We start from the raw sequence: 26,667 nt of genomic DNA, 5'->3' as shown, positions 1-26,667 counted from the left end.
AGTAGGTGTGACTCTGCTGGAGGAAGTATGTCACTGGGGTGGGCTTTGAGCTTTCAAAGCCCAAGCCAGGCCCAGGGTCACTCTCTTCCCACTGCCTGCTGACCTGGATGTAGAACTCCCAGTTCCTTCTCCAGGGCTTTGTCTGCCTGTGTGCCACCGTGCTCCCTGTCTTGACGACAATGAAACAAGCCCCAGTCAAGTGTTTTTATAAGAGTTGCCATGATCATGGTGTCCTTCACAGCTAAGCCAGCATCTGGGGTGGGTGAAGCCCAGGCTCCTGGTTCTCTCAACAAGCATCTTGCTAGCAAGGACCTGGTTAGTGCAGAGCACTGAATTCATTGGGCCTCTCCTGCAGCCTCTAGCTGCAACCAAACCTGTCTCAGGGATCACCCTCTGCCCGCAGCTAAATGTAGTGCTAGGGACTTGTTGGATAATTACTTGTTGATTTGCATCCTGTGAGGGTTGGGGGTAAGAAATCTGTCACCTACAAAGCCAGAGCTTCTCAACCTTAGCTCGGTGCACCTGCACTCCAGGGATCGTCTGGGAATCACGCTGAAGTGCAGATCCTAATGAGGCAAGTCTGGGATAGGACAGAGATTTTGCATTTCTGACAAGCTCCCAAGGGAGGGAGCCGATGTGACTGATCTTCTATTTAGGGAGCCAAGTAGTGTATAAACTGCCCTTTCCCCTAGTTAGCAAGGAGGAAATGCTACTTTCCTCGCTCTGCTGATGGCTGCACATTGTTTTGTCATCTTACAGGCCCCACACTAGAATGTCTATGAGTTTCATGCTAGAAAAATTCCACAACAAACCCTTTAAGGCTTGTAACCCGGAGTTACACCAGTCTGTGAGTTTCTGTGACATTGACCGCATTGCCAAGAACGTGTTCAGTTGTGTTTGTTGGTCTCCCTGAGCAGGAAGGTCTGAGTAAGAGAGCAACGGAGAGCAGCTCCTAACTTCCTGTTGGACACAGCCTCAGGCAGCCACACTTGCTCCTGGCAGAAACGACCAAAAGAATATAAATGGGATCTTCCACAGAGGAGCCCTGGCAGCTCAGGATATCTGACACCGGGTCCTACAACCAAACAGCATGCGGGACCCCGTTCTGTCACTCAAAGTGAGTCTTCTGTATAATTCAAGAAATGTTTGTGGATGATCTCCAAGCAGAAGGGTTCAGGGTGTGGGGTGCAAAGCCAAGAAGCGGGTCTCAAATAGCAAGAAGCGACAATTCTGTTCTACTAGTGCATTTGAGTAGTAAAAGAAATAGCAAAGAGGCAGCCATTCAGACAGTTCAGAGAACGCAGCCATTGGCATGTTCAGCTTGTGTAGTTGTTCTTTGAGGAGCCCTATCTGGTCCTATCTCACTCAGCCACCACTGCCTCATTCAGACAACTAAGGACACGAACATGGAGGATGCATTAGAATCTGTGGTCTAAGGTGCTCATGAAACAGCTCGGTTGGTAAAGTGCTTGTCACCCAAGCACAAGGGACTGAGTCTGGATCTCCAGAATATGTGAGAGAGCCAAGAACAGCAGCCCATACCTGGAATCATTGCACTGGAAAGGCAGAGACGAAAGTATTCTTGAGGTTTGCAGGCTAGCAAGGCTAGCCAAACTTAGGAGCGTCAGGTTCAATGAGAGACCCTTTCTCAAAAAGCAAGATGGAGGCACTAGGGCTAGCAACATGGCTCAGTGGCTCAAAGAACTCACAGCACTGGCAGAAGACCAAGGTTGGTTCCCAGGACCCACTTGATGGCTTACGGCCATCTTTACCTCCAGTTTCAGAGGATCCGACCCCCTCTGCAGGCACCGAGCATGCACGTGGTGTGCTTGCACACATGCAAGCAAACACACATACACACAAAACAAAAATAAGTAAATCTTAGTAATACAATTATCAAGGAAGACACTTTGGCCTCCCCACCCGTGCATACACATGCATGTGCACAGCCCTTCAACACAGAGAGTCTGTGGTGTTGCTGACAGATGGGCTCCTCCCAGGAGGGATGTGAAGGTGAAATAACCCAGGGAAGCCAGAAGAAAGGTTTCCTCAAGCAGAGCTCAGGTCTTGATTCAGGTAAGGCCTCAGATGGTGAAGGTGGTGATATTTTGTTTGTGATCGAACACAGAAAGCTTGCCTGATGATCAGAGTGTGGAGTGAGCCACTAGCTAGTCATAGTGTGGAGTGGCACACGCCTTTAATCCCAGCTCCCTGGAGACAGAAGCAAACAGATCTCTGTGAGTTCATGGCCACCCTGGGCTATACGAGATTGATTAGTCTAAAAGAGAATCAGAGCCAGGTGGTGGTGGCTTTAATCCCAGTACCTGGGAGTCACATACCTTTAATCCCAGCACTAAGGAGGTAGACACAGGAAGGATATGGCTGGGCAGAGAGAGGAATATAAGGCAGGAGGAGACAGGAACCCAAAGCATTCAGTCTGAGGACTTGTAGAGACAGGATACCCCATTCAGTCTGAGGATTTTATAGAGGTAAGAACTAGTGGCTGCCTGCTCTGTTTCTCTAATCTTTCAGCTTTCGCCACCAACATCTGACTCCAGGTTTTTATTATTAAGATCAATTAGAATTCGAGCTACAGGTGAAGGCAGAGTATCTGGGTTAGAGATCACGGGTCCATCATTAAAGATACATGTACCACAGGGCACATGTCTTCCTTAATGAAATAAGCAAAATGTGGAAATGGCAATACTGATCTCTTGACCTGTTATGAGGATTCATAATTCATTAGTGTGTACTCTGGCAACAGCTTTGTAGTTCTCATCTCACTAAATAAGAACTGTTATACATATGGTGGTCATGTCACGCACCCTGTTCCCTTCACTAGGCCTTATCCCCTGACTCCGTAGATTTCCCCGCCTTTGAAACATCCTGGAAGTGGAATCAGACACTACTCCATCATCTTCCATGATGGCTTCTTTCATTTAGCACAGTGTTTTCAAGGTCACCCATGCCATAGCACACTCCAGCACTTCACATTTAAATAATGACTCTGCTGCATGGATAGTCCCCCACTTCATTGTCACGTTGAGGATACTATAAATGTGAATATCCGTGCACGTGTTAAGTGTAACTATGTTCTGTTTATAATGGGTCCTCTGTGTAGTTTTGCCGTGCATCCAGTTCGGCTTCCTGTGGTCTAACTCTTGTTCACATTATACTGAACTCATGATTTCGCCACTCCAAATCTGCTCCTACTCTAGTGCACACCAGCGATCTCATCACCTTCCCTGCTTCAGAAACCCGTGAAGATCCATTCTTCTGTAGCCATATCCAGTTCAGGGGCCACTTAAATAGGAGCATTCCCCAGAGAAGGCATCGCTGATGGTCAAGAACCAATCCTTACACAAGTGTACCACTCTGTTTGTACTTGGGAGATTATGAGCTTCACTTCTGTTTGTCCACTATTTTATCTCAAGAGCTGAGCACAGTGCCTAGTTTATAGCAAGGCTTGCAAACCTATTAAGATGAGACAATTGGCTACATATAAGGTTTCCATTATAATGTCTCCCAGCCCCAAGTTCAGTAGGATTGATGATATAATTTTTTTTAATGGAACTGCTTTTCTTTTTTACTTTATTTTTAATTTGGGTATTATTTACATATAGCACCGTTCATCCTTTGTGGTCCACAGTACTGAGAGTTTGGGGATATATATGTATCCATGCGGTCACCACCATCATTAAGGTACAGAGTAACTAACTCCTCACCTTTGACATCTCCCTGTTCCTCTCTGTAGTCTCCACTCTAGCCCTCACCTGGGATAAGAGATCTTCTGATTCTACAGCTTTCCTTTTCCAACGTGTCAGATCAGTGGGATCAGGCAGTGCGTAGCCTTTCTGATTTAGCCTTTTCTCTCTCAACATAATGCATTGGAGATATGTGCATGATATTGCAATAGTTCGTTCCTTCTTACTGATGAGTTAAACCCCATTGTACAAGTGCAGACAGTGAGAGACTTAGGAGCACTCAATCCCTAATGAGATGTGGTCACCAAACCCACCCCTCCTCTCAAGGCTTGGGGAATCTATACTGAAGAGGAGATAACAAAGACTGTGAGAGCCAGACAGGATGGAGGATGCCAGGGAAACAGGACTGCTGAACATATGAACCCATGGGGACTGTGGCAGCACTCACAAGACCTGCACAGGTTCAAGCCAGATGGGGTCACAGCACTGAAAAGGGAAAGTGGATTTGGGTCCCTCCTCTAACCAAAAGGCATCTGCAATTAATACCCACGGGCAAGGGAATAATCCATTTTATTCAATGGCAGAGAGACTTTTCCAAGCTTGTAGAAGATTGACTCTTCAGGCTCAGAAAGCCCACCTATCCCTAGCCGCGCAGAGACCACTCCTGGCTCTGTCTACAAACAAACACAGAGTGGCCCCGAAACTGGATCCTGAGCACCATTCAGCTGACTCACAACCTGACAAGTTGGGGTGGCAGTAAACAAGGATCCAAGCAATTGCACATAAAGGCAAGACCAGATAGAGATCCACAAGAAAGTCACCAGTGGAAAGAATTAAGAGGAAGCTCATTTCTGAACTGCTTTTAGACATTGTGTGGTGGGAAGGATTCCTGGGTCAGCAGCAAAGAGCGAGCGAGGCCGTGGAGAACAAACAGCAGACCTAGGGCCTCTGGGAACACTCGAGAAGGACGCCCCAGGACTGCAGAGGACTTAGGCGCTGCCTGGCGGTCTTACCCATGTTACTGAGCAAACAGGAAGCCACGTCTCAAGGACAACGTCACCTCATAACCTCTGTCAAGATCTCAAAGAACTCCAAAGCTTTGACAGAACATTTTGTCTCAGACTGGAAGGAATCTGGTGGGTTTCCTTCTTCTGTTTAGATTAGAAAGATTTGGGAAATGAACAGTACGCAGGTTTGAACTTAGACATTTTCTGGGATCAGAACGTCTCAGTTGAATAAACTCCGTAACCTTGGCACTTTGTATAACTTATAAGTAATTAATTATAGAAAAAGGTGAAAGGTAGGATCTCCACTCTAAATCTCAAACATAGTTTTATTGATGAACAATTGATACCAACCATTCTCACTCCCGCTCTGGAGAGGGACTGGGGAGTGACTGTTGCTAACTCCCTAAAGTGATTGCATCCCTAGAAAAGACAGGCTGTGTGCCCTACTCTGTGGCAAGAAGGAGAGCAATGCAAGACGGTGTACAGTGAAAGGAACCTCACCGGCATCCCTCAGAAGGGATTGCTAGGCTGGGCTTGCCGTGTTCTGTGTCACAGGGACGGGAGCAGAGGAGATGCTACAGAGCTGGTGCTTTTCCTGCAAGAAGCTGGGCCCTACACGCTTCTCTCACTTCCTGCTTCTCCATTTTAAATGGAGCCAGTGCCCTAGCAGACAAATTGACCCACGAGCAAGCACATACTGATGGACTCTCCTAGAGCCCAGGTCCTTGTGTGGCAATGGTAGTTTTTATCATTGAGATTTTCCATAGCAAAACTCCGGCAGCCAGTTGGAATAATGTCTCCCATGAGATGAGTCCACGTGTGACATGTGGCCTCACACATTGGGGTGATAGCATTGGCAAAGTCTAGCAGAGATTTAGGGTATGTGGACTGCAACCGACCAGCTTTACTCCTGACCCCACATGGCATGGCTAATTATCAGAACCACCTGGAAGCTTCTAAATTTTGTTATATGGTGCAGCTTGCCAGCTCTCAGCCAGACCTCCCAAATCCAAACCTCCTCTTGGAATGAAGCATGAGATTTTCAGTTAGATCCCTCCTATGACTACGCCCCTTCGAGACAGGATCTCATGTAGCCCACAATGGCTTATATAGGCAAGGACCTGAGTTTCTGCTTGCCTCTACCTCCTTAGTGCTGGGATTACCCTATACACTATATATATTACCTTATATTAGTGTCACTATGTCCATTGTTGGGAGCAGTGAGACCCCAGATCCTGAATTTCTTGTAATCCCCTGATCTGAGTGCCTACAGCTGCTCTGAGCACGAGACCTTCAGGAGTTCCTGATGGCAGGAGAGTGGTTTCTGGTGGGTTTGGCTGGGGCGTGGCTATCTCTATATAATCTGCCCCTCAACACAATAAAGGGGGCATTCTTGGGGAATTCAAGGATGACCCGTGTCACTGTCTCTCTGTCTGTGTGTGTCTGTGTATTTTAACCTCCAGCCCCTTGCCTGAAGCTCGCGTACTGGGTGCCAGCGCACAGAGCGCAACACGGGGGCGTGGTGCACGGCATCTATCTTATGCAGTACTGAAAATCAAACCCAAGGCTTCAGACATGCTAAGCAAGGACCCTAGTAACTGAGCTATATACACTAAGCTCTTGGGGCCTCATCTGAATTTCTGCAAGCAAGAAAACCCTCCCCTGTGACCTGTGGGGTTGCAGCACCTACCCATATCATGTATAAGTATTAGAGGCCACGAATCTGCAAGAGCTGTGTTCTATTGCTGTGAAGAGAAACCACGATCACAGCAACTCTTATAAAGGAAAATATTTCATCGGGGCTGGCTTACAGTTTCAGATGTTCAGTCCATTATCATCATGGCAGGGAACATGGGGACAAGCAAGCAGATGTGGTGCTAGAGAAGGAGCTGAGAGTTCTACATTCAGGTCTGCAGTCAGCAGAAAGAGAGTCACTGGGCTTGGATTGGGCTCTTAAACCCTCAAAGCCCACCCCAGGCACACACTTCCCCTAACAAGGCCACACCCACCCTAATAAGGTCACACCTCCTAATTCTTTCAAATAGTGCCACTTTCTGATGACCAAGCATTCAAATCTGTGAGACTATGGGGCTATTCTTATTCAAACTTCCACAAACCGTTTCCTACTGTGCTTTCTATTGCTGTGATAAACCCTACAACCAAAAATAACGCAGGGAGGAAAGGGGCAAGCTGGCTCGTGTCTCTGTCACAGTCGAAGGAATGCAGGGCCGGAATAAGGAGGCAGGAGCAGATCTGAGCCCGTGGAGGAACACTGCTTACGGGCTTTCTTCCCATGGCTTGCTCAGCCTGCTTCCTCATTCAGCCCAGCTCCACTTGCTCAGGTGTGACCCGTTCATATCAATTAATCAAGAAAGCACTGTGCCCACAGGCTCACAGGCTGATGGAGGCAGTTCTTGTTGACAGCAAGTTTCGGTCTTTTAACTCTCCCAGCGTGGGATTACCGTTTGGGATATATAGTTTCACTGGTCCGATTCTCAGATGGGGGCACCAGTGTCTCTTTAGAACACCTTAAGCCCTGCAAAGCCAGTCATGGTTTTCGTTTCCAACAGTATGCAGTACCTCATGGGGAAGAGAATAACAATTTTGAAACCGTAATTATTTATTTTTCTGCTCCTGGGGTTTGAACCTAGGACCTCATGCATGCTGGTCAGGCCCTCTACCACTAAGCTTCATTATCCTCAGATTTTTTTTTATTATTTCACCAGAGGCACTGGCTGAGTCCTGTTTTTCTAACGTAACACTTCTAATTCTTCATTAAGCCGTGTGTGTTTCAGGACAATGGCAGGAACGAAGGGACTAATGATTTCTGTGCCAGCTGCCCAGGGTAGAACAAAATATTATTCATGGGCAGGCTCTGCCTTGCTGGTATTTGCTTTGAAAATGATATCCTTTGACAATCTCTTGGGAAGGATGTGCTGTGCTGTGGCAATCCCAGAGAGCTGTGGAGGCCTGGGGATGACGTGTTCCTCGCTTCTAATCCCAGCACTCAGGAGGCAGAGGCAGGCAAACCTCTAAATTCAAGGCCAGCCTTGACTGCCATGGTTACAGTGAGACGCAGAAACAGCAGAGATGCTATTCAGACTAGAGGGGGTAGGGGTGGGTTTAGAATCCCACTGCCAAACCTGTGAGCGTGCTGGGTTTACCCTTCTCAGACAAACTGGCATAATCCACATAGAGGATCCAGGTTAGCCGCTGGCCCTCTGTAGGACCCTCCCCCTCCCGCCCACACAAATGTTACCTGCTGATGTCATCCAAGATTCACTAGCCTTCATCCCTTGGAGTCTCAGCAGGTCTAGGTGGGTCTGGAAGCTTCTGGAAGGCTCTGGGCTGCCACTAGATCCCATTGAAATGTTATGGAAGGGGCAACCCTACACCCTTCTGGGTCCAAGCAGAACCAGACTCTATTTTGGTGAAGAGGGTTCCAAGCCAGATTTTCTTTTTACTGATGGGAAGAACTGGGTTAAAAGGTGTGTGTGTGTGTGTGTGTGTGTGTGTGTATGTGTGTGTGTGTGGTATGCATACGTGCACGCAACTCGAGGTGGGTGTTTGCAGCAGCAGCAGCAGGGGACAGCACAAATAAATACAGAAAAATCCCCTCCTCCAGGGCCCGCTATTGTGCTTGGGACAATGGCAGACTCTGGAGAGCAGTTTTATCCACCGAGAGAGAGAAGGAATTAGGGTGTGGTTCTCAACTTGGGGCTCTGCAGCTCTGGTCACTGCTCCTCAGCCACACAGGGCTTTCCCAAAAATTGCCAGCCCCAGAATCCCCACCCTTCCTTGTTGCTTCCTAGCCCACAATGGACCTTATCCAGCCGAGCAGGGCTGGTGGCCACACCCAGGCAAGGCTGGCTGACTCTGGAAGGAGCGTGGGAGAGGAGCCCTGTCCAGCAATGGGCAGGAGAGGCTGAGTAGGCTGGTAGGGTTTTTTTTTTTTTTAGACTGTTGGAAAATTTCAAACATGCATTTAATGTGTTTTGATCAAATCTACAGCTATTCCCCCTACTCAGATTCCTACCTCCCACCGCTTTTCCCTCCCATCCTCATGTGTTGTGTGCTTTTCCTTTTCTGTTGAGCCCACTGGGTCACTTAGCATTGCCTGTGTGTGCACAGGTTACGATCACTGGTGCACAGTTTGCCTCTTAGGATCCATCCCTTGCCGATAGCTCCTCAAGTGGGTGTGGGGCTTTGGGAGCGCCTCCCCATCTATGCTGGGCTTTTAGCTAGCACAGTGTTGGGTAAGACTTATGAATGTCGACCTAGCTGCTGTGAATTCACGTGTGTAAGAGAGCTGTCAGGTCTGGTAGCTTTCTCGAGATGAGGAAATCTCCAAACACTTGAGCTGCTAAAGGGAGTCACACAGTTGTAAAGACCTTTGGTAAATCACCACCTTCTCCCATGGCAGTGTTTTCTAGCATCCTTGAAGTGGGAAGCACTTCTGGGTGCCTGCCCTTTGCAGTCTGCTGCCCTGGCTGGGCATCTCTTGGGATGGCTGAGCAGAGGGGAAACTTCAGACTTGAGAGGCGGGGCTCCAGACTAGAGAGGCAGGGCTTCAGACTAGAGAGGCTGGCCTTTAGGCCTAAATCCCTGTCAATCATCCCATGATACTGAGTAAGACACAAGCTTCTTGGGTGTTTTTCCTTCTCTAAAAGGGAAGTGGTGTAAGAATCAGCCCAAGAGCCCAGAATAAGCTCGGGTCAGGGCTGGAGTGGGTAGCCAGCCTTTACTACACAGCAGTCAGTCTGTGTAGTAACAAATTCAATGTCTGAGGTCTGTCTCATGCCAGGTCTTGTTTTACTTTGAAGCAGGTATTATTAACGATTACTCCCCTTTTATAGAAATGGAAATAGAGACTTAGCAAAGTGAAGCAGATCTTCATTAGCTATGCATCCAATAATTAGTGGAGCCAGAACTCAGACCCAAGCTGTTGGATGCTACACCCAGCATTTAGCTATGTGATGCTTTCCTGTTCTCGCTAATAACCAGGAACCCGTCTTAGTGAACTACTGTGCAAGTGTCTAAGAGGTGGTGGGCCTGCCCTAACGACTGGATCTTCCTATTCAGACCGGAGGGAGGAGAAAGCTTACAACAGATATGGAAATCCTCAAATGATCATTATAAAAGGACTAGACCTTTACCCATGGTGTACAGGACAGCCCTCCAAGCCAGCTGCCACCATCTTCAGTTCATCCGGGCATGCCCCAGCTGAACCCACATGGAGCAAGGTAACTGCTGATTTTCCCTCACAGAAGGAGGGTCAGGAAGGTCTTGGGACCCTCCTCCAGACATCTGGTCACTCCTGCTAACCAGCTGTGTGCAATTTTGCCTTAATTGCAGGTAGCCTCAGGGAGAGACCAGAGTAGATAGGTGGTGGGGGGGGGGGGGGACTAGAGAGGTGGATTCACCTATGTGACCATGGGGGAACCACCATTCATGCTGTGTGCAGACCTTCCTCATGTGTGTGACTATTTCAAGGTCAGTCATAATCCTCCCTATAACCTTACCCATTGCTCTATATGCCTAATAAACTCTCAGGTTTCCCAGAGTGAACCTGGTGGACTCGCACCTCGGTGTGTCACTGGTAACTCAGAAGGAAGGGTAGGCTTCATTTCCACCTCCCCCAGGAAAAGAATTTAGCCACACCCACATCCGTGGGAGACCCTCACGTTCCATGCCATCACTCACATGGCATTCTCGTGAGCGTATCTCAGTGCCTTCACCATCCCTCCATATGTCCACTTTCAACGTACCTGGGAAGACAATGAGATTCCATGAGCTTCTGAGTGGCTAATTACCCCCTGTAAGCATCCCTGGGGTTTCCAGAGCAGTTAATGTGCCGGGCACTGCACCATGTGACCAACATGTGTCATCAAGATCTTTGGATGGGGTTTCCCACCTCTTTGTCCATTCCACAGATGAGCAGATTGGGCTGGCAGAGCCTGAAAACTGATCAGAAAGCCATTTTATGTAGTATCATTCACAGCTGCCGTGAGGTAGTCGTGAGGGAATTCAAGGTCATAATAAATGGATCTGGCCCTGAGATATTATGTGAGATACCATCCTTGCTCTAAGGACCGGGACTTGAAGGAAAGCAACATGGGATGCTATGGAGACAGATCTGCTACTTCCTGAGCAGTCAGACATACTTGCTTAGCCCCTGAACTCTGGCTTTCAACGTGTATGCTGTACAGTACTCAGCCACCTCGGGCTGCTGGGGGAGCCGTGCTAACCTGAGACTAGAGAGTCTGACAGTCAGCAGAGAGGGGTCGCCAGAATTAAACACAAAGCAGACGCATGCCAAGCTAAGGGAATGAGATCACATACTGCCTACCACAGTCAGTTGTCAGTGTGCCAAGAACTGCTGCGGTAGGCCAGGCTGGCCATCAAGACAGGCTCAGGCCAAGCATGGATATGTGGCCTTGTCTTCAATAAGACTCACGGAGCCCATAGGAAATTCACACAGATAATTTAAAAAATGGATGGGAAGGCGACTTAACAGAGTAGACAGTGGACACGACACCCTTTCCCTGGCAGTGGAGTCTCTCCATCAGCCACCTTCTTGGAGAGTTGGACATTGTAGAGAGGAAACATCATTGACAAAGCCGCCCTAGTGGGAACAACATGGCATGTCTGGAAGAGGAAAGGGTAGAAGCCAGAGGCAGGGACTGGAAGGAGGGAAGTGACCTTGCCTCGACCGTTGCCCACTAGACATCTCTCTGTGTGAGGTGAACTCTCCTGTGAGGTTCGTGGTCACCGGAGTCCACTGTCACAAGGCAGTCATGACAAGGACTACAGGTGACCCCTGGTGGTGAAGCTGGGGATAGGTGCCGCTGCTGGTAGAAGCCAAGCAGGGTGGACCTTAAGATTGGAGGCTGGGCTTCCTGACCTGTTCTCTGAGAGCAGAGAACCAACAGGTCCACAGCTTTGGTGAGTGGTCTGTCTCTGGCTCCCAGGTGAGGGAGATTTTCTTCACGCAAAGATTGATAATGAAGTGGAGGATTGGAAGACACTTCTCCCACAGTGTTCTAGTGATTGCCATGGCCCGTGCTCACAGTGGCTTGGGACGTCTTGTCCTCAAGTCTTCACTCTTGTCCCAAAGACTGTCACAGAGTAAACATCAGTTCTAGCTGCACTATAAGATCGCTGCTAGATGCTTGTGTGGGTGGGTCCTGAGCCCAGGGCTTTCCCCATGCTCAGTGCCACCCAACTGTGGGGGTTTGAAAAGAAAATGTCTCCCCATAAGAAGTGGCACTATTAGAAGGTGTAGCTTTGTTGGTGTAGATATGGCTTTGTCAAAGGAAGTGTGTCACTGTGGGGGCGGGCTTTGAGGTTCCCTATGCTCAAACTATGCCCAGTGACACAGTTCACTTCCTGTTGCCTGTGGGTCAAGATGTTGAACCCTCAGCTTTTTCTCCAGCACCATGTCTGCATGCACACCGCCATATTTCAGTCATGGTGATAGTGGACTAAGCCTCTGAAACTATGAGTGAGAGACCCTGATGTGGGTTAGGAATGTTTTATCACCATTGGTTAATAAAGAAGCTGCTTTGGCCTATGGCAGGGCAGAATATGGGTAGGCAGGAAAACTAAACTGAATGCAAAGAGAAAGAAGGCAGAGTCAGGCAGATGCCATGTAGCTGCTGAAGGAGAAAGATGCCAGAACCTTACCAGTAAGCCACAGCCTTGTGGTGATACATAGATTAATAGAAATGTGTTAATTTGAGATGTAAGAGCTAGCTAGGAATATGCCTAAGCTATTGGCCAAACGATGTTGTAATTAATATAGTTTCTGTGTGATTATTCTGGTCTGGGCAGCCAGGAAGCTAAAGTCAGTCTCTGTTTATAAGCCCCCAGTGAAATGCTTTCCTTTGTTAAGAGTTGCCATGGTCATGGTGTTTCTTCACAGCAATAGAAACCCTAACTAGGACACCAGTTGATAACGTACTCCCAGTCAGCTTTGTCATTATGGCCTGAATTATTGGACAAGCTACAGGGAAGCACCTGTGTTATGTGATACATCAATGAATATGACGGAAAAACACCAGGCAGAAGAGAGAGATGGCTCCGTGTTTAGGAGCACGCACTGCATTTGCAGAGGATCATAGTTCAGTTCCTAGCACCCACTTCAGGCAACTCAGGAATCCAACACCAACTTCACCTGCACCAACTTCACCTGCACATGCTTGCATGTGTGCCTACATATATACTTAAAATACATTCTCTTAAGTATTAAAACAAAGACAACTTCCTATAGCTTTGACTTTGTTCTTTGTTCTGGTTCCTGGGAGTTTGACTGATAGAGGAGTAGGAAACAGAACAGTGCCAGAGGCGCTCAGGGAGGAAGCACACAGTTTATTCAAGGAGTTGAGTACAGTGATGAAGGAGGGTGGTGTGCACTGCCTGCAACGGGCGCAGAGCAGGCTGGGAAAGGACAGCTCAGTGACGGGGGCCTGCAGGCCAAGCTCCCCTCTGTACCTGGCACCAGGTGCTCAGGCACTGGCACACACCATCTCCACAGGGAACACGGCACAGCTTCTCAAGAACATCTTGTGAACACCTGCATTCATATCACCAACAAGGGGAGGGAGGGAGGGAAGGAAGAGTGAGCAGGCTTTCTTTCATCAAAGCAATCCCATTAACCAAGTTACAAGAGATTCGATGCAGGGTCTTTGGCATCTCATGGAAACCCCTACATTTACCACCAGACACATCTGTACAGAGGACCCCCCCAAAACATCAATTCTGTGGACAACTGTCTCCTCTTCCATAGGGAAAATATTTTCATACATAATCATAACCTTTCTGAACATCCATGCATACAGGCTTGTCTCCTTCTTTCATCCAGGGGAAGTGATTCATGGGACTGTCACTCAGAAGAGACACAGAAGAACATTTTATTAAGATAACTGCCACTCAATTGCATTAAGCTTCTGGGACAATAAAGTTGGCTTTGCTGAACTTTGTTGTGCACACTTCCACTGTTTAGAGAGCTTCAGCGTGAGCAGCCACTGTCCTTCTTTGTGAGTTTGCCACAACACTGAACACACACACACAAGTGAAAGCAATCCAGTGTCTGTCTGTCTCTCTCTCCCTCGGCTCCAAGGGGAGAAACTGGAAACCGTGGTCTTGTAGATGCTGAAGACTTGCTCATTCTGTTCCAGTAGAGGCGGGTGTTCCTTCCCTGTACGTGGCCCCTGGAAGACACGTCACCGCAAATCCAAAGCTCTGACTATCTTTTTCTGAATAGAAAGTTCTTCAATGGGGGCATGAAAGAGTGAATTTGAAGCATACAAAGCCTTGGTTTGTCTAGAGAAGAAAAAGCGTAACTCAAAATTGAGGATGGCACAAAAAGTACAGATTAAGCAGTTACCAGAAATCTTTTCTGAGCAGGGTTCTTGGAGTGCACAGCCTGGAGCCATGCCAGTGTCCTGCAGCATGCCCTGGGATGCCACTCTAGGTTTGCTTGAGATTTCTTTCTTTCTTGACAAAGACTCAAAAGAAGTTAATCTGAATTCTTTTAAACTTGCAAAAGCAGATATTTTTGACGGCATCATTGGTGAAGCTATTTTTAGAAAATGATGTTTGGTTCAAAGCAAAGAAGTCCTGCTTTAGAAACACCACCGGCTGATCCTCTCCGCGCTGGAGGCGAGTGACCGAGTGACAGTAGACAGAGATGGAAGCAACAGAGGTGGGGCTGTGCCTCAGGAGAGAAGGCTCAGGCTGGAGGCAACAGAGTCGGGACTTGGGGAGAGCAGAGGACAGGACAGATAGAAAACTATCCCCCCTTTTTTTGCACCTTAGAACCGACTAACTGCAGTTTTTCTCTTTGGGGTTTCAGAGAACAGGCAGTTCATGTTTAGTTGTTGAAGGAGTCATATTAAAAATATTTCATCACAAACTCCACACGGGTATGAAAATGCAGAGCTAGCTGTTTTCAAAGGCTTTTTGTCTCTCTAGTAAGCTGCACAGGAAGACGACTCAAGGGTCTGACCTCTCCTGGAGAAGTTCTGGGGGAAGCACTGAGACTACCACGTGGCCAAGGAAGCCACTTCTGCACCATGCAATCTGTACACACGTCAGGTACAAGTAGGTCAGATGCTAAAAAATTACAGCCCTTAATATATGCGCCACGTCTGCCATACATAGAATTCTCCCCCAAGTGAACAAGCCGCTTTGATTTCTAGGAACTGAAATTTTCCTGTGTTATCAGGGTGGGGTAAAATGAAGACCACCCATCTCCCGTGTTGTGGTCTGGGCATGCCAAGGTAAGTCATGTGGATAGCACAGATATGGCACCACAGCCCCAGCCATGGGTCTGTCAGTTAAAACCAGATCATCCTCCATGTATCTTTCTGGCTGGAACCTGCAAGGGAATGGACTGAGACCCTGGTGTGACCTTTCTATCACTCCTTTCCTGGGGCAGTCGGGGTTCCTATTGGTGTTTTATAGAAATACATTTTTACATGATACAATTTAAATTAACTAGTATGCTGATATGGAATACCAATCCCCCCCAAGTTAGATGGGGAACTGAGTTCAAATGGTCAAAGAAGCAGGATTTTGTTATTGCAGGAATTTAAGAGTTTAACTTTTCAATTATCATTGCAATCCTAGCAGGTCCTCTACTCACTCACAGTTCTCCGTATAAAGAGGAGGAGTGTCCCTGCCCTCCTCCCCCTTCAGCTGAACTTTCATACGTTAAGACATCCACATGAACTATGGAGAGCAGGTGCAGAACGTTAGCAATTGCCCCTGCTCATGTCCCTGTCTCCCTAATGCTTTGGCTTTTCTCACCTGCATGGCTGTGAACAGTGACATAGTAACTGGTACAAAGCATGGTGGGCCATTAGTAACCTCCGTACTGGATAAACAAAGTCTCCCGCCAGGCCACCCTTGCTCACTGTGGCAGGGGAACACTGTGGCACCCACTCTCCATCCTGCCCATTGCCGGGGCAACATGAGAACCAGGAGACACCAGCCTCGTGCCAAGGCAGTCAGCGCTGGGCAGGGCAGCAGGAGCAAAACAATGAAAACATGCAAAGAGCGAGAGACCTGCATGGGGAACCCCATTTGCGGTCTGCCTCCCAACCAAGGGGAGCTGGACTCATTTACTCCGGCCATGTGATGTGGCGCTCTTGATAACTGTGCTAACGGGTCTACATAAGCGGGCTTGTGAGAGGAACTCTCATACTTAACCCAGGAGTAAGGCAGGATACCCCAAAGAAGCAGGTCACAAGTCACGGGACTGCAGCACTGGCTCCGAATCTATACTGCTTGCTCCTCACTGCTGGTGTCAGCAGACAGCCAGTCACTCTAATCCTGGAAGGAGTTTCTGGATTTTGTGCTGAGTTGTGATCTGAGAGGGAATTCAAATGCTTCCCCTTGGCTTTCTCTCAGAACTTAAACTCCCAAAAAGAGCCTCAGAGCAGAAGAATCAATGTGACCATTAGATAGAATCTGTGGACCTGGAGAGATTTTTCACAATCCAGCTCAAACCAGTTCTTATCATGTGGCCTTGTTCACACATTGCAATGAAAGAACTAGGCTCCAGTTTTCACTGAGAGTTGTGGAGCATGCAGGTTCTCCAGTGAGACAGATGCTCTGAGCCCTAAACCACGCTGGCCTCACTTCTGTGGTCTGCAGTCTGAACCCAGCGTGAGTCCCCACAGCTCACCACATATGCTGGTTCCTCCCAAGCCTCATTCTTGATCTGGGTCACATGCTCTCATGCAAAGGCTCCATCAAAGCCGCAGCACAGTGTGGTACACTGAACGTGGTACATTCAAGCGGAGGTTACAAAGCACAGACAGACTCACAGAACATCCCTGGGTGAGTAACACACAGGTGTGAACACATGCAAGCATGTCAGTGTGTCAGAGCAAACTAGACCGCATGAACTCTGTCTGAAGCTCTCGACTTCAGAGCTGCAGAGATCTGAAGGAGAAAAGCTTGTCTTTCCTTGGTCTATGCCCTTGACACACAATACCGGTATGGGCTTGACCTGACCCCTCAGATGCCAGACAGACAGGAGGGACACTGCGGGGGAGAATTTGGGACGGAGGCAGGGCACAGATTTTCCTCCTCTAAGAGAGACATGACGCATGGGCAACAACCACCCAGCAGCAGCTGAACCAATCTGGAAACTCGTTTTGCCTTTCTTTCTTTGCAAAGGTGAACACACCAGCTCAGTTTATAGGGAGAGAGGACTGAGCACATCGTCAGGCAGAAAAAGCGTTCAATGGGGCGGGGGGGGGGCTTCCTTAATTTCCTTTTCCTTTCTCATTTTTTTCCCCTAGCAGTTGGCCAACTGGATTCCAGCACACAGGAAGAGAAAAGAAGCATATTCAAATCATTTTTGCTGGTACTCAGCCATGAACTCAGAACTGCCCAGGTCCCTGAGGGAGTTCCATTTCCCCCGGGGCCCAGGAAGAGCAGAGGAAGACCACCAAGGAAAGGCCAGGTTGTTGCTACCACATCGACGCTGGGCTCTGGACTCCTCCTCAGCCACAGTGCTACATAATAAATAGACTCATACTTCAGGGTTCCCAGCCATTCCTTCCTGTATGGCTTCCTAAGGGCACTTGCTGACTCTCACAGGTACAGGCAGCACTAAGTTACACATCAATTAAAGGGGAATAAAAAGGAGAAAGAAGCCCCTGTTGTGGACGTAGTCACATGAAAAGGTCACGTGTGGACATCACTGCTGAGTTTGGGAACAGAGAAGTTTCTACCCCATGGCTGTTCCAAGTGTTACTGTTGCTTGGCCGGGGATGTGACCCATGGGTGCTGAGATCAGACTTTTCCTCAGTGTTGCTGCTGGGTAGCGAATAAATTCTCGGATCAATGATTCTGGGCCTTAATACAATGTTCTAGGCACCACCACCACTGAGAGTCCTTTTCCTGATTGTCATTTATCCGGGGGACTTAGAAGAGCTTAGCTTTCTTCTTCATGTCGTTGCGTCTCCAAAGAGGTAACTTGTCAAATTCCTGTATGGACATCCCAAAGATTTCCCAAAATACTTCTGGGGCTAAGTGGCGCTGGGGAGAGAGAAGCAAGAAGGTGTTAGTAGTCCTAATGGTCACACCAATGACCTTGAGATGTGTTCCCCAGTTTATGAATACAGCCAGCCTTCCATAGTTGCGGCTTCGGCATCCCCAGTTCCATCAACGTTAGATAAAAAGTAAAGTGTCCTTTCCTAAACTGTGTCTGACCTAAGCATGTGCAGACAGTGTCCCTGGACATTCTGCCCTAAACCACACAGTGTTGCAACTACAGACATGTCACGCAGGTTGTACCCAAAGGTATACGACATCTAGAAATGATTTGAAGCATGCAGGAGGGTGTGTGGAGTCAACATATAAACACATCTAAACACATATCACTTTCTGTAAGACTCAGGGCAAGTACTTGCAGACTTTGTTATCTATTGGGGGAGGGTGTCCTGGAATGGATTCCCTGCAGAAACCGAGAGACACTGATGCTGTTCTGAAGAGGCAGCTGTTCTGAAGAGGCATCAGGCTGGGGAGAGAGGTGCTTGTTTCTCAGACATGGCCAGTCCCAGTGTCCTCTCTACCAGAGGAAGCAGCTGGTAGACTGCCACCAGCACTGCAACACTTCGGTGCTGGGCTAGCGGCTGGGCATTGGAAGGGGATTTGTGACGCTGGAAGCAGCAGCTGTCACTTCAGGTCCTTGGCATGTTGAGGAGATACAGAGAATAAAGGACAATAGGAACAGCCAAAAACAAAAGGGACCTCCAGGGTGGCCCCTAGGAGAGCCCAGTGCCCACTGCCCACTAACAGGAGAGAAGGATGCTTATCTCTCATGGGCCATACCTCCTGTGAAGTCCCATTTTAACACAGGCTAAAATCATCCAGGCTAGCCTGACCTCATCCACAAAAACACTCCTTTGTGTTAGGGAATGAACTTGTTTCTTTCTGAGACAGCAGACAAAACAGTTTCTTAACTAAAAAATCATTCAGACACAGCTGAGTGGTGGGTCGTGGCTGTGCATGCCTTTAATCCCAGCACTAGGGAGGCAGAGGCACATGAATCTCTGTGAGTTCAAGCCCAGCCTGGTCTACAGAACTAGTTTTAGGACAGCTAGGACTACACAGAGAAAACAAGGAAAAAAAGAAAAAACAACATTCACATGGATAGGTATAAAGATGGGGCAGACTTGGAATATATTTTGACTGAGATGATTGAGCTGCAATCTAGCCCTAATTACACCAGCATTGGATTCCCAAAAGAATCCGATGAAGCCATGCTGTGTCTCTGCGAAAGCTTACTAGGCATTTTTACACACTGACTAACTGCAGACTTAGATGTGTGTGTGTGCACTTGACCACTGGCCGCTCTGAAGCCAGCGAATGCCTGCCCTGATGCTGACTGAGTGTAGAAGCGTCCTTCTATGTTCTCTTTTTACTGTACACACTTTGAGAACGGGCATCGTCCTTCCCACCTTAGGCTTCTAAGGAAGTGCTGAGCACTGGATAGGAACAATGGCTGGATGGCTATGAACTCCCATCCTTTGGTGATATTTCCTTGGAGAGCCTCAAGATTTTAGTTAGCTCTTTGTGCCACCTACAATGTGAAACTTTTTTTTTTTTTTTTTTTTGTCCCCACTACTTTAGGTTTCCCCTGGAAATATACATTTAGATGTGTTTAGAGGTACCCTGGTGTGTGTGTATGTGTGTGTATTGTTGGCGATATACGGAGATCTTTAACTGACGTTAGGGTTTTGTTTTGCTTACCTCCAGCCGAGTTCTATCCACATCTCTTAGGATTTTGTTGCGCCCCCTGTTGGTGACCATGAGCATTTCATATGGAAATATCTGAGAAGGAAAAACACCTTGTCTAAAACACTAGGATCCATTTAAATTCACAAGCACAACCCAAAGTCCAGCACACACATTCTAGCGATACCAACAAGAGTGGGTATGAAGACCCTCTAGTGAGGTCACAGGGACAGATTCTTGTACGTTGCCATCTCTCAACCAGTGACGCACGCTGCGCTGTGCCTTGGGAACAGTCTTCTGAATGGGAGAATTGTTAACTGATTATGAGTTGGGAAGGTCAATGTTAGTGGAGATCTGGCGTGGTAGGCATACGTGCTGCCTCTTACATGATGCTGTTAGATTACAGAGTAACTGTGCAGGACTCAGCGCTCTTAGCTGTGACAAACTTGTGAATTCATACAGCCAAGCAGGCCCCAAAACAGTGTTCTGGAAGCTGACACACTGAAATAAGCCACAACTAAGGGATCAAGGAGACCAAGTCTTTGGACACCCCTTTTGTTTTGTTTTGTTTAAGACAGTGTCTCACTATGTGGCCCTAGTTTGCTTAGATCTCCCTATGTAGACCAAGTTGGCCTCAAATTAAGATATTCAGGCCCCTCCTTTTGATCTCTGAGACTAAAGGTGTGTTCCATCACATCTGGCATACCTCGAGGCACAGAATGTTCTGGAGCTAGAATGACCAGACATGTCAGTTTGTCCATGGCTAATCAGATGTAGTATGCAAGATGTTTGCTAGTAACCAAGAAACTTCTGGCAAACTGGGACATATTGATCACAAAATCTGGAGCAGGCATCTGACGTTCTACTCAGCATTGGACATGCCTTGAGATGCATGTGGCAAGGGTCAAGGTAGCATCTAGGTCATAGGGAAGGGGTTCTGGTACCTCACTGTGAGCAGAGTACTGTGGGCAGTGAAGGTTTAAATCTGCTGAGTGGGTGTGGCCCAAACAGGAATAACACGACACTTAGGACAAGCTTGTTTCACTGTGCCAACCTGGGGCCAGGAGGCTCTTACACTCTGAACACAGCAAACAGATAGGAAGCCACAAGAGGAAAGGGACAGTCACACTTGCCTTTGGTTCCAACATGTTGGGCATGGACACTCCTCGATCCATCCGCATGGCTGGCATGTGGCCATCTGGGAGGGTCTGCAACAGACGTGCATGTTCAGTGATGAGCAGAAAATCTTAGCGGAAGCCCAGGCAGGGCTGTGAGTGCTCCCTGACTTTCCTGTCGGGTCTCAGATCCTCCCATCCTGTAATGTTCACTACCATGTATTTCTCAAAGTGAGAGTCTTACAGAGTAAGACTGATAATATGTAATCAAGTTGGAGAAAAATCAATAATGACTATGGATTATTTCCCCATGTAGGCTGCCCAGGTGGAGGGATATATGCATAGAAACTGTCGATTCTATTACCATTATTTTCCTTCTGTGTCTATCTCTCTCTGTAGCCCAGCTGGCCCTGAATTCTAGAACCTTCAGCCTCTGATGTACCGAGAATAAAAGATACACCACCAGACCCTCTTACCTTTTTCTTTCTTTATCTTAGATTGGATTTATTCTCCCTTCTCAAGCTTCCTTCCAGTCTTACAAGATAAAAAGAAAGGCCTTGGGAGCAAACTGTACCTTCCCAGTGGCTAAGAGTCCTGTTTCATTTAATTTGGGGACAACCAAGGAATGGCAGCCCCTAAGCACTGAGAGACCATAACTAAAAGTCTGTACCCACACTGGTGAGGCCACTCACTTCTATCCTGGACAGGGACCATGCCAGTCAGAGAGGAGAGTCCTCTCACACCTGGAACAGCTCATGCCTTACCTGAAAAGTCTGCAGTGACATGACCTGGCTACCAGACATGCCTGCTCCTTCCAGCTATGGAGTAACGGTTAGACAATCAACCACCATAATCATCCTCCCAATGGAAACCGTTCCCCTGAAGTAGCAGCATGGACTAGAGAATGAATGTTCTGTCTGGTGTGGCCAACTCAAGGAAGACAAAGCCATCCATACCTGGTAGTCTGAAAAAGGAAAAGGAAAATCATTAGGGAGAGACCAGGAGAAAAACCATATAATCACTAATAGTAACATTGTATTTCTATGGTAATTTCAGTAACTTCCGAAACATTCCCAAACTCATAGAATCGCCAACAGTAACATTGTATTTCTGCAGTAACTTCTGAAACATTCCCAAACCCAGGGACGCAAGAGTAACCCAGTATTTCTATTGTAACTTCTGAAACATTCCGAAATGAACCATGCTCCTTCCTCAGTCCTAATCAGTCCACACACTGAACCACTGTTTCCCTGAAGCCAGGAAATGCCTGCTTCAACTTCAGGCATCAATCAAACACCCTTCCTCTCTAGTGTCACCACATGCCCTTTGAGGGCGGCTGCACCTCATGTAGGGTTAAACCTCCTTCACTGGAGTACTCAGCATGCAGAAGGACAACGTGAGAATACTTAGATACTGGTTTCCCATGCTTGTATTTATCGAGAGCCGTGGCCCTCAACTTTCCCAACGCTGCGACTCTTTAACACAGTTCCTCATGTTGCGGTGACCCCCACCCATACAATTATTTTCATTGCTGCTTCAGAACTGCAATTTTGCTACTCTTATGAATGGTGCTGCACATATCTGCGTTTCCCAACGGTATTAGGTGACCCTGTGAAAGTTTCTTTCGACACCAAAGGAGTTGCAACCCACAGGTTGAGAAACACTGATCTAGAAACACTCTTGACGTTTTTGTGCTTGCTAGTAACTCAGAGAAGAAGCTGCGACCCTACTGTGGGATATACAGAGCATGAACACAGGCAGGGAGGTGATTACACAGCCTCTCCTGAGCCAGGCTCACAGGAAGTGTCAGGGTTCGCCTCCCTTTGGAGCCTTACCTCGAATTCCGCCGCTGACATCTCCATAGCTGTTGTACTGAGCAAAGTCTGTGGAAACCGGCTGCAATGAGGAAAACATTATCATTGGAAAATCTCCTGTGGTCATTTTAGATTTGGAAATAGGAGAACAGACTTATAAGATCCTAAGAATCCTTCCCAGGCTAAAATCCTGGATGGTCACTATTTATCTTATTTATTCTTCGAATTATGAAATCACAGTGTTTTGCAGGCATCTATGGTGATGTCCAGCAGACAAGTATTTCTTCTTTAAAGACAGAAGTATTTTTCTAAAGGTGCCTTTAATCTCAGCACTCAGGAGGCAGAGGCAGGTGGATCTCTGTGAGTTCAAAACCAGCCTTATCACCATAGTAAGTTCCAGGACAGTCAGGACTACATAGAGAGACACTGCCCCATCCCCACAATGTATTTCTAGGAATTACATCTAGTAACTACATAACTGTAATTATTCTAGGCTTGATAAGGGAAGGTGGTTGCCACCAGCTCTCTTTATAGAGATTATGAATTGAGTACTTTTTGCCTTATTGTAAGAAAAAGTGTCCGCTATTGTTTAAATAGTCTCTTACAGTTACACCGGCCATCAAAGTTAATTCTTTATCCTCAAAAAAGAAGCACTTTTCTTTGTTTATACCTCAAAGTGATTCACCAAGAAGCTAGGCAGGTGGCAGTGTGCTCTGTATCCCAGCAGCAAGAACAAGGGATTTCCTCGGGGTGTAAAGGTACCTGCCCATGCCTAAGGACCCGAGTTCAGTGTGGGGGACTCACACCTCACACGGTGGAGGGAGAGGACTGGTTCCCACAAGCTGACCTCTGACTTCCATACACGCACCATTGAGTATGCGGCACACACACATAAATGAATATACTGACATGCATAGACCATAATAAAAATGTAACAGAAAGTAAAAAGACCACATACGCACACAAAGGAGTCATATTATTCCAATGATCTGCCAGTACAAACTGTGAGAAGGAGACACACAGACACCATTAACTGAAGGGAATCTTACCCGGTGAAGGCCATTCTTGCCATAACCAGGGAGAGACGAAGTTTTTGACGATGGAGCATGTGCAGCTGGGGGAGGAAAAAAGCAAGAGACTTTGCTAGGGTTTCATTCAGTGAGATTGCCAGTGATCTCACACAACTAAAGACTTTGGAAAGAGAATCCAAATGATATTGGGTTGTGGTCTTACAACAAACTGCCTTCTCGGGGAGCATGCAGGAGATGTGTGATCATCTCTAGGAGAGGCAGGAGGAGGAAGGACACACAGCCCAGTTGGAGCTGAAGCTAACAGGACCCCTATGGCTCTCTACCACAAACAGGATATAAGTGCACCTTCTTACTTTGAGCCCTCAATCCTAAGAACACCATTATTTCCGCATTATAGGAGAAAAAAATGATAGGTGCTAAGGAAGTCTGCAGAGCAAGGACTTGAGCCGAGGGATGTGTGGGTACTTATGCTCCAGGTGTGGTGGGAGTTGGCATCAGTAACCTGCCCCAGAAACCAACGGTGTAAGATATCAAGATGGTCCAGCCAATCACATCGGGGCCCCTGGGAGGAGGCCTGGCTACGGAATCTCATCTGTGAAGGTGCAGGAGTCTGAGAGGCAGCTTGGTTATGGAGGGAGCAGATCAGTTCAATACCCCTGCATCTCTGGACAGGACAGTCTTTTTGAAATTGTTTATTGACCTATGTAGTTATAGCATCACATACTCACACAGACCAGCATCCCACACTCAGAAGGAACTCGAGGAGTCAGAAGATCACACAAGCTGGTCCTGTCCCCTGGGTAACAGGCAGGCAGCTCAGCCCACCCTTAAAGCACAGAAGGCAGGGTCCGCTGCTCACCTGAGTGCAGGGGAGAGTCATAGCGACTGGCCAGCAGGGCCGCTCTTTCCCTGTTCTCCTTCTCCATCTCTTCCTTCAGGATCAACTGCCCCAGGCCTGAGTTGAGCTGTCCACAGAGAGAAAAAAGGAAAGGAAACAAGATGCACTTGCTGCCACCAACCATTCCTTTCCTGCTTGAAGCCTGCGCTTCCTTAGGAGGTGGGTCAGGTTCTAGCTTTTCCAGTGGGGAACCTTCTCATCCCCAGCCAGGCTCCATGATCAGCTCCCTTCTTTTGCCCTCCCCCAAAGGCCTCAGCTTGTGTGCATATTTGATGATTTTTTATATAGGAGGGAGAGATTATGGATTGGGATCCTTAAACAAGAAATTCCATTGTTTGCTTTAAAAAAAATTTAAAAAAAAGAAATATATGCTCACATATACTTTAGAAAGTCCAGAAGGAAGCAAACCGTGGCCCCCCCACAAGGAGCCCCCAGCCTGTACATCGTGATTCACACCCATCTTTCACTGTTTACACACATTTTACACAAGCCAGTGCTGCTCTTGGGACTCTCTCCTATGCACTCAGCGCCATGTGCATGTCTCACATCTTTGAGGACACCATTTTAAGGGCTCCATTAGCCCCTAATTGGTCAGAGTTTAGAATTCATTAGCCCTCTGAGGTACCAGAGGTCCTAGCAAAAAGCAAGAATGCGTAAAAGGAGAGGGGGAAGAGGGGACTCTTGGTGGCAGACCAATTGGTACCTATTTTCCCATCCCAGATATAGATTCTGTCCTGAGGAAAGGCTTGGGCCAATATATGCCATCCCAAGGAAATCCCTCTAGCAAGACCTGCGTGCCCCTGGGTGCACCCATCTTGGCCCGCAGGAGCCCTCCACACCCATCCTTTAATACCTGTACACCTACCCCACAGTCTAATGTGCCCTGCCTTCTGTCACCCCTAACCCTCCAGCCTCACTGTCACCACCTGGGGTCACCAGAGGCCTGCTGTGCCTCTCCTGCAGACCCCTGAGGTCTGGGAGCACCGCCTACTTCCTTGATGGAGTGCACGAGGTACTTATTGAAAACAAGCAAACCCCGGGCCTCTGGGAATGGAACTGAGGCCAGCCGTGAGGACAAACCTTCATCAACTGCTCCTCTTGAAGCTGCCGGCGTCTCAGGAGTTCCTCCTCGTCTTCCTCTCTGCCGCTAGATCTGCGTCGCATGTCAGTTCCTAGTTCCACAGTAAAGACAACTTCTCACATCTGCCCCACGACAGAGGGATCTTAGCGGTCCAGCACATCTGGCTGTCTATCAGGCTGGCAAGGTGGCAGGGCAGTAGGCTTTCACACGGTGAAGGGCACAATACCACAGGGGAAGATGCCCACCACCAATCAGCGCCATGGGCTGGCTTTTCAGGGCCCATCTGATAGATGTGCTCATTCAGTATGTAATGCAGCTAAGGTAGGGGCTTGGGCCCTTCCACATGTCTGCCAACTAGACCTGGGCTTGCTGGGGCTACTGAGTCTCAAGGCATCAACTAGAGTTCATTATACTAGGTGGAGAGGTAGGTACCTTCAGCTAGTACTGGTCAGTTTTAACTAACAAGGAATCCAAACATCCACATATCTGCAAGTGGCTGAGACAGCTGCTATCTTGTGGCAAGTTCTTAATGCTTGCAGTTCCTTCTTTTCCTGGTTTTAGACTTTTTTAAAAAAATAAACTTCTACTTTTTCTTCTGCCCTTAGTAAATCCATTAAGAAACACATTTGCTGTGCTTCTTTTAAAGGGTGGGTCTATAGTTTTCCCTTCCTCACACAGGAAAAGTCAATCACAAGAGAATTTGCTACTAATAGGTAAACAAAAGCAGGGTTAGTACAGCTCAGAGCGACTTTGGAGAATACAGCAGCTGACACATCACTCTGGCCTCCAGGAGGTGTCTGTCTGAGCGACTGGAAGGCTAAGGTCAGTGTTCTTTTCTCTAAACCACTTAGATTAACCTGGCTGGAGAACTAGGAACTTTGCCTAGTCTAATAAAATTTACTAATAGTTGTACTTTTTGTTATTTTGATGAAGGGGGAAGGCATGTCCCTCACTTCAGGATTCTAGGCAACTCTAGAGGATTTAGTGATGACAATGCCAACAATGACTTCCCTTCTGTCTGAGCAATGCGGTTGGGTAGAAACCTAAGAGCCCCAAAACTTCCTGAAGGGCAGAGATTGGCAGCCACTTCCTTCTTAGACTTAAAAAAGCCAATGTGGATTTTCTCTTTAGTTTATACTAATAAAAATCAATAGACCAAAGTCTGTAAGAATTAGAAATGTCTCATCAACCTAACTATAGAATATTTGTGGATAATGAGAATAGATTTCTCTTCAACTATTTCTATAACTATTAATTACT

At 47.6% G+C, this 26,667-nt stretch overlaps 1 protein-coding gene across 4 annotated transcripts in view; it reads right to left on the bottom strand.

Annotated features, from left to right (window-relative positions):
* Window positions 1–13,068: 13,068 nt before the first annotated feature.
* Window positions 13,069–26,667, bottom strand: part of Ablim1 (actin binding LIM protein 1) — a 281,482-nt gene continuing 267,883 nt past the window's right edge. For 3 of the 4 annotated variants that reach the window (XR_009057579.1, XR_009057580.1, XR_009057578.1), the window contains exons 17-22: window positions 25,407–25,498; window positions 24,288–24,393; window positions 23,447–23,511; window positions 22,419–22,479; window positions 21,348–21,547; window positions 20,602–20,676 (exon numbers count right to left, since the gene is read on the bottom strand). Coding sequence is in view for 1 of the 4 variants with exons in the window: in XM_057778252.1 (XP_057634235.1) it covers window positions 17,654–17,767; window positions 19,484–19,564; window positions 20,602–20,676; window positions 21,540–21,547; window positions 22,419–22,479; window positions 23,447–23,511; window positions 24,288–24,393; window positions 25,407–25,498 (602 nt within the window). In the remaining 3 variants the exon portion in view is untranslated. Of the gene's footprint in view, window positions 17,768–19,483; window positions 19,565–20,601; window positions 20,677–21,347; window positions 21,548–22,418; window positions 22,480–23,446; window positions 23,512–24,287; window positions 24,394–25,406; window positions 25,499–26,667 lie in introns of those variants that run through there. The other variant, XM_057778252.1, reaches the window with a different exon arrangement.

This window comes from Chionomys nivalis, chromosome 8 (assembly GCF_950005125.1).
Source record: "Chionomys nivalis chromosome 8, mChiNiv1.1, whole genome shotgun sequence".
Taxonomy (NCBI): domain Eukaryota; kingdom Metazoa; phylum Chordata; class Mammalia; order Rodentia; family Cricetidae; genus Chionomys; species Chionomys nivalis.
This window is presented reverse-complemented; position numbering and strand designations above follow the sequence as displayed.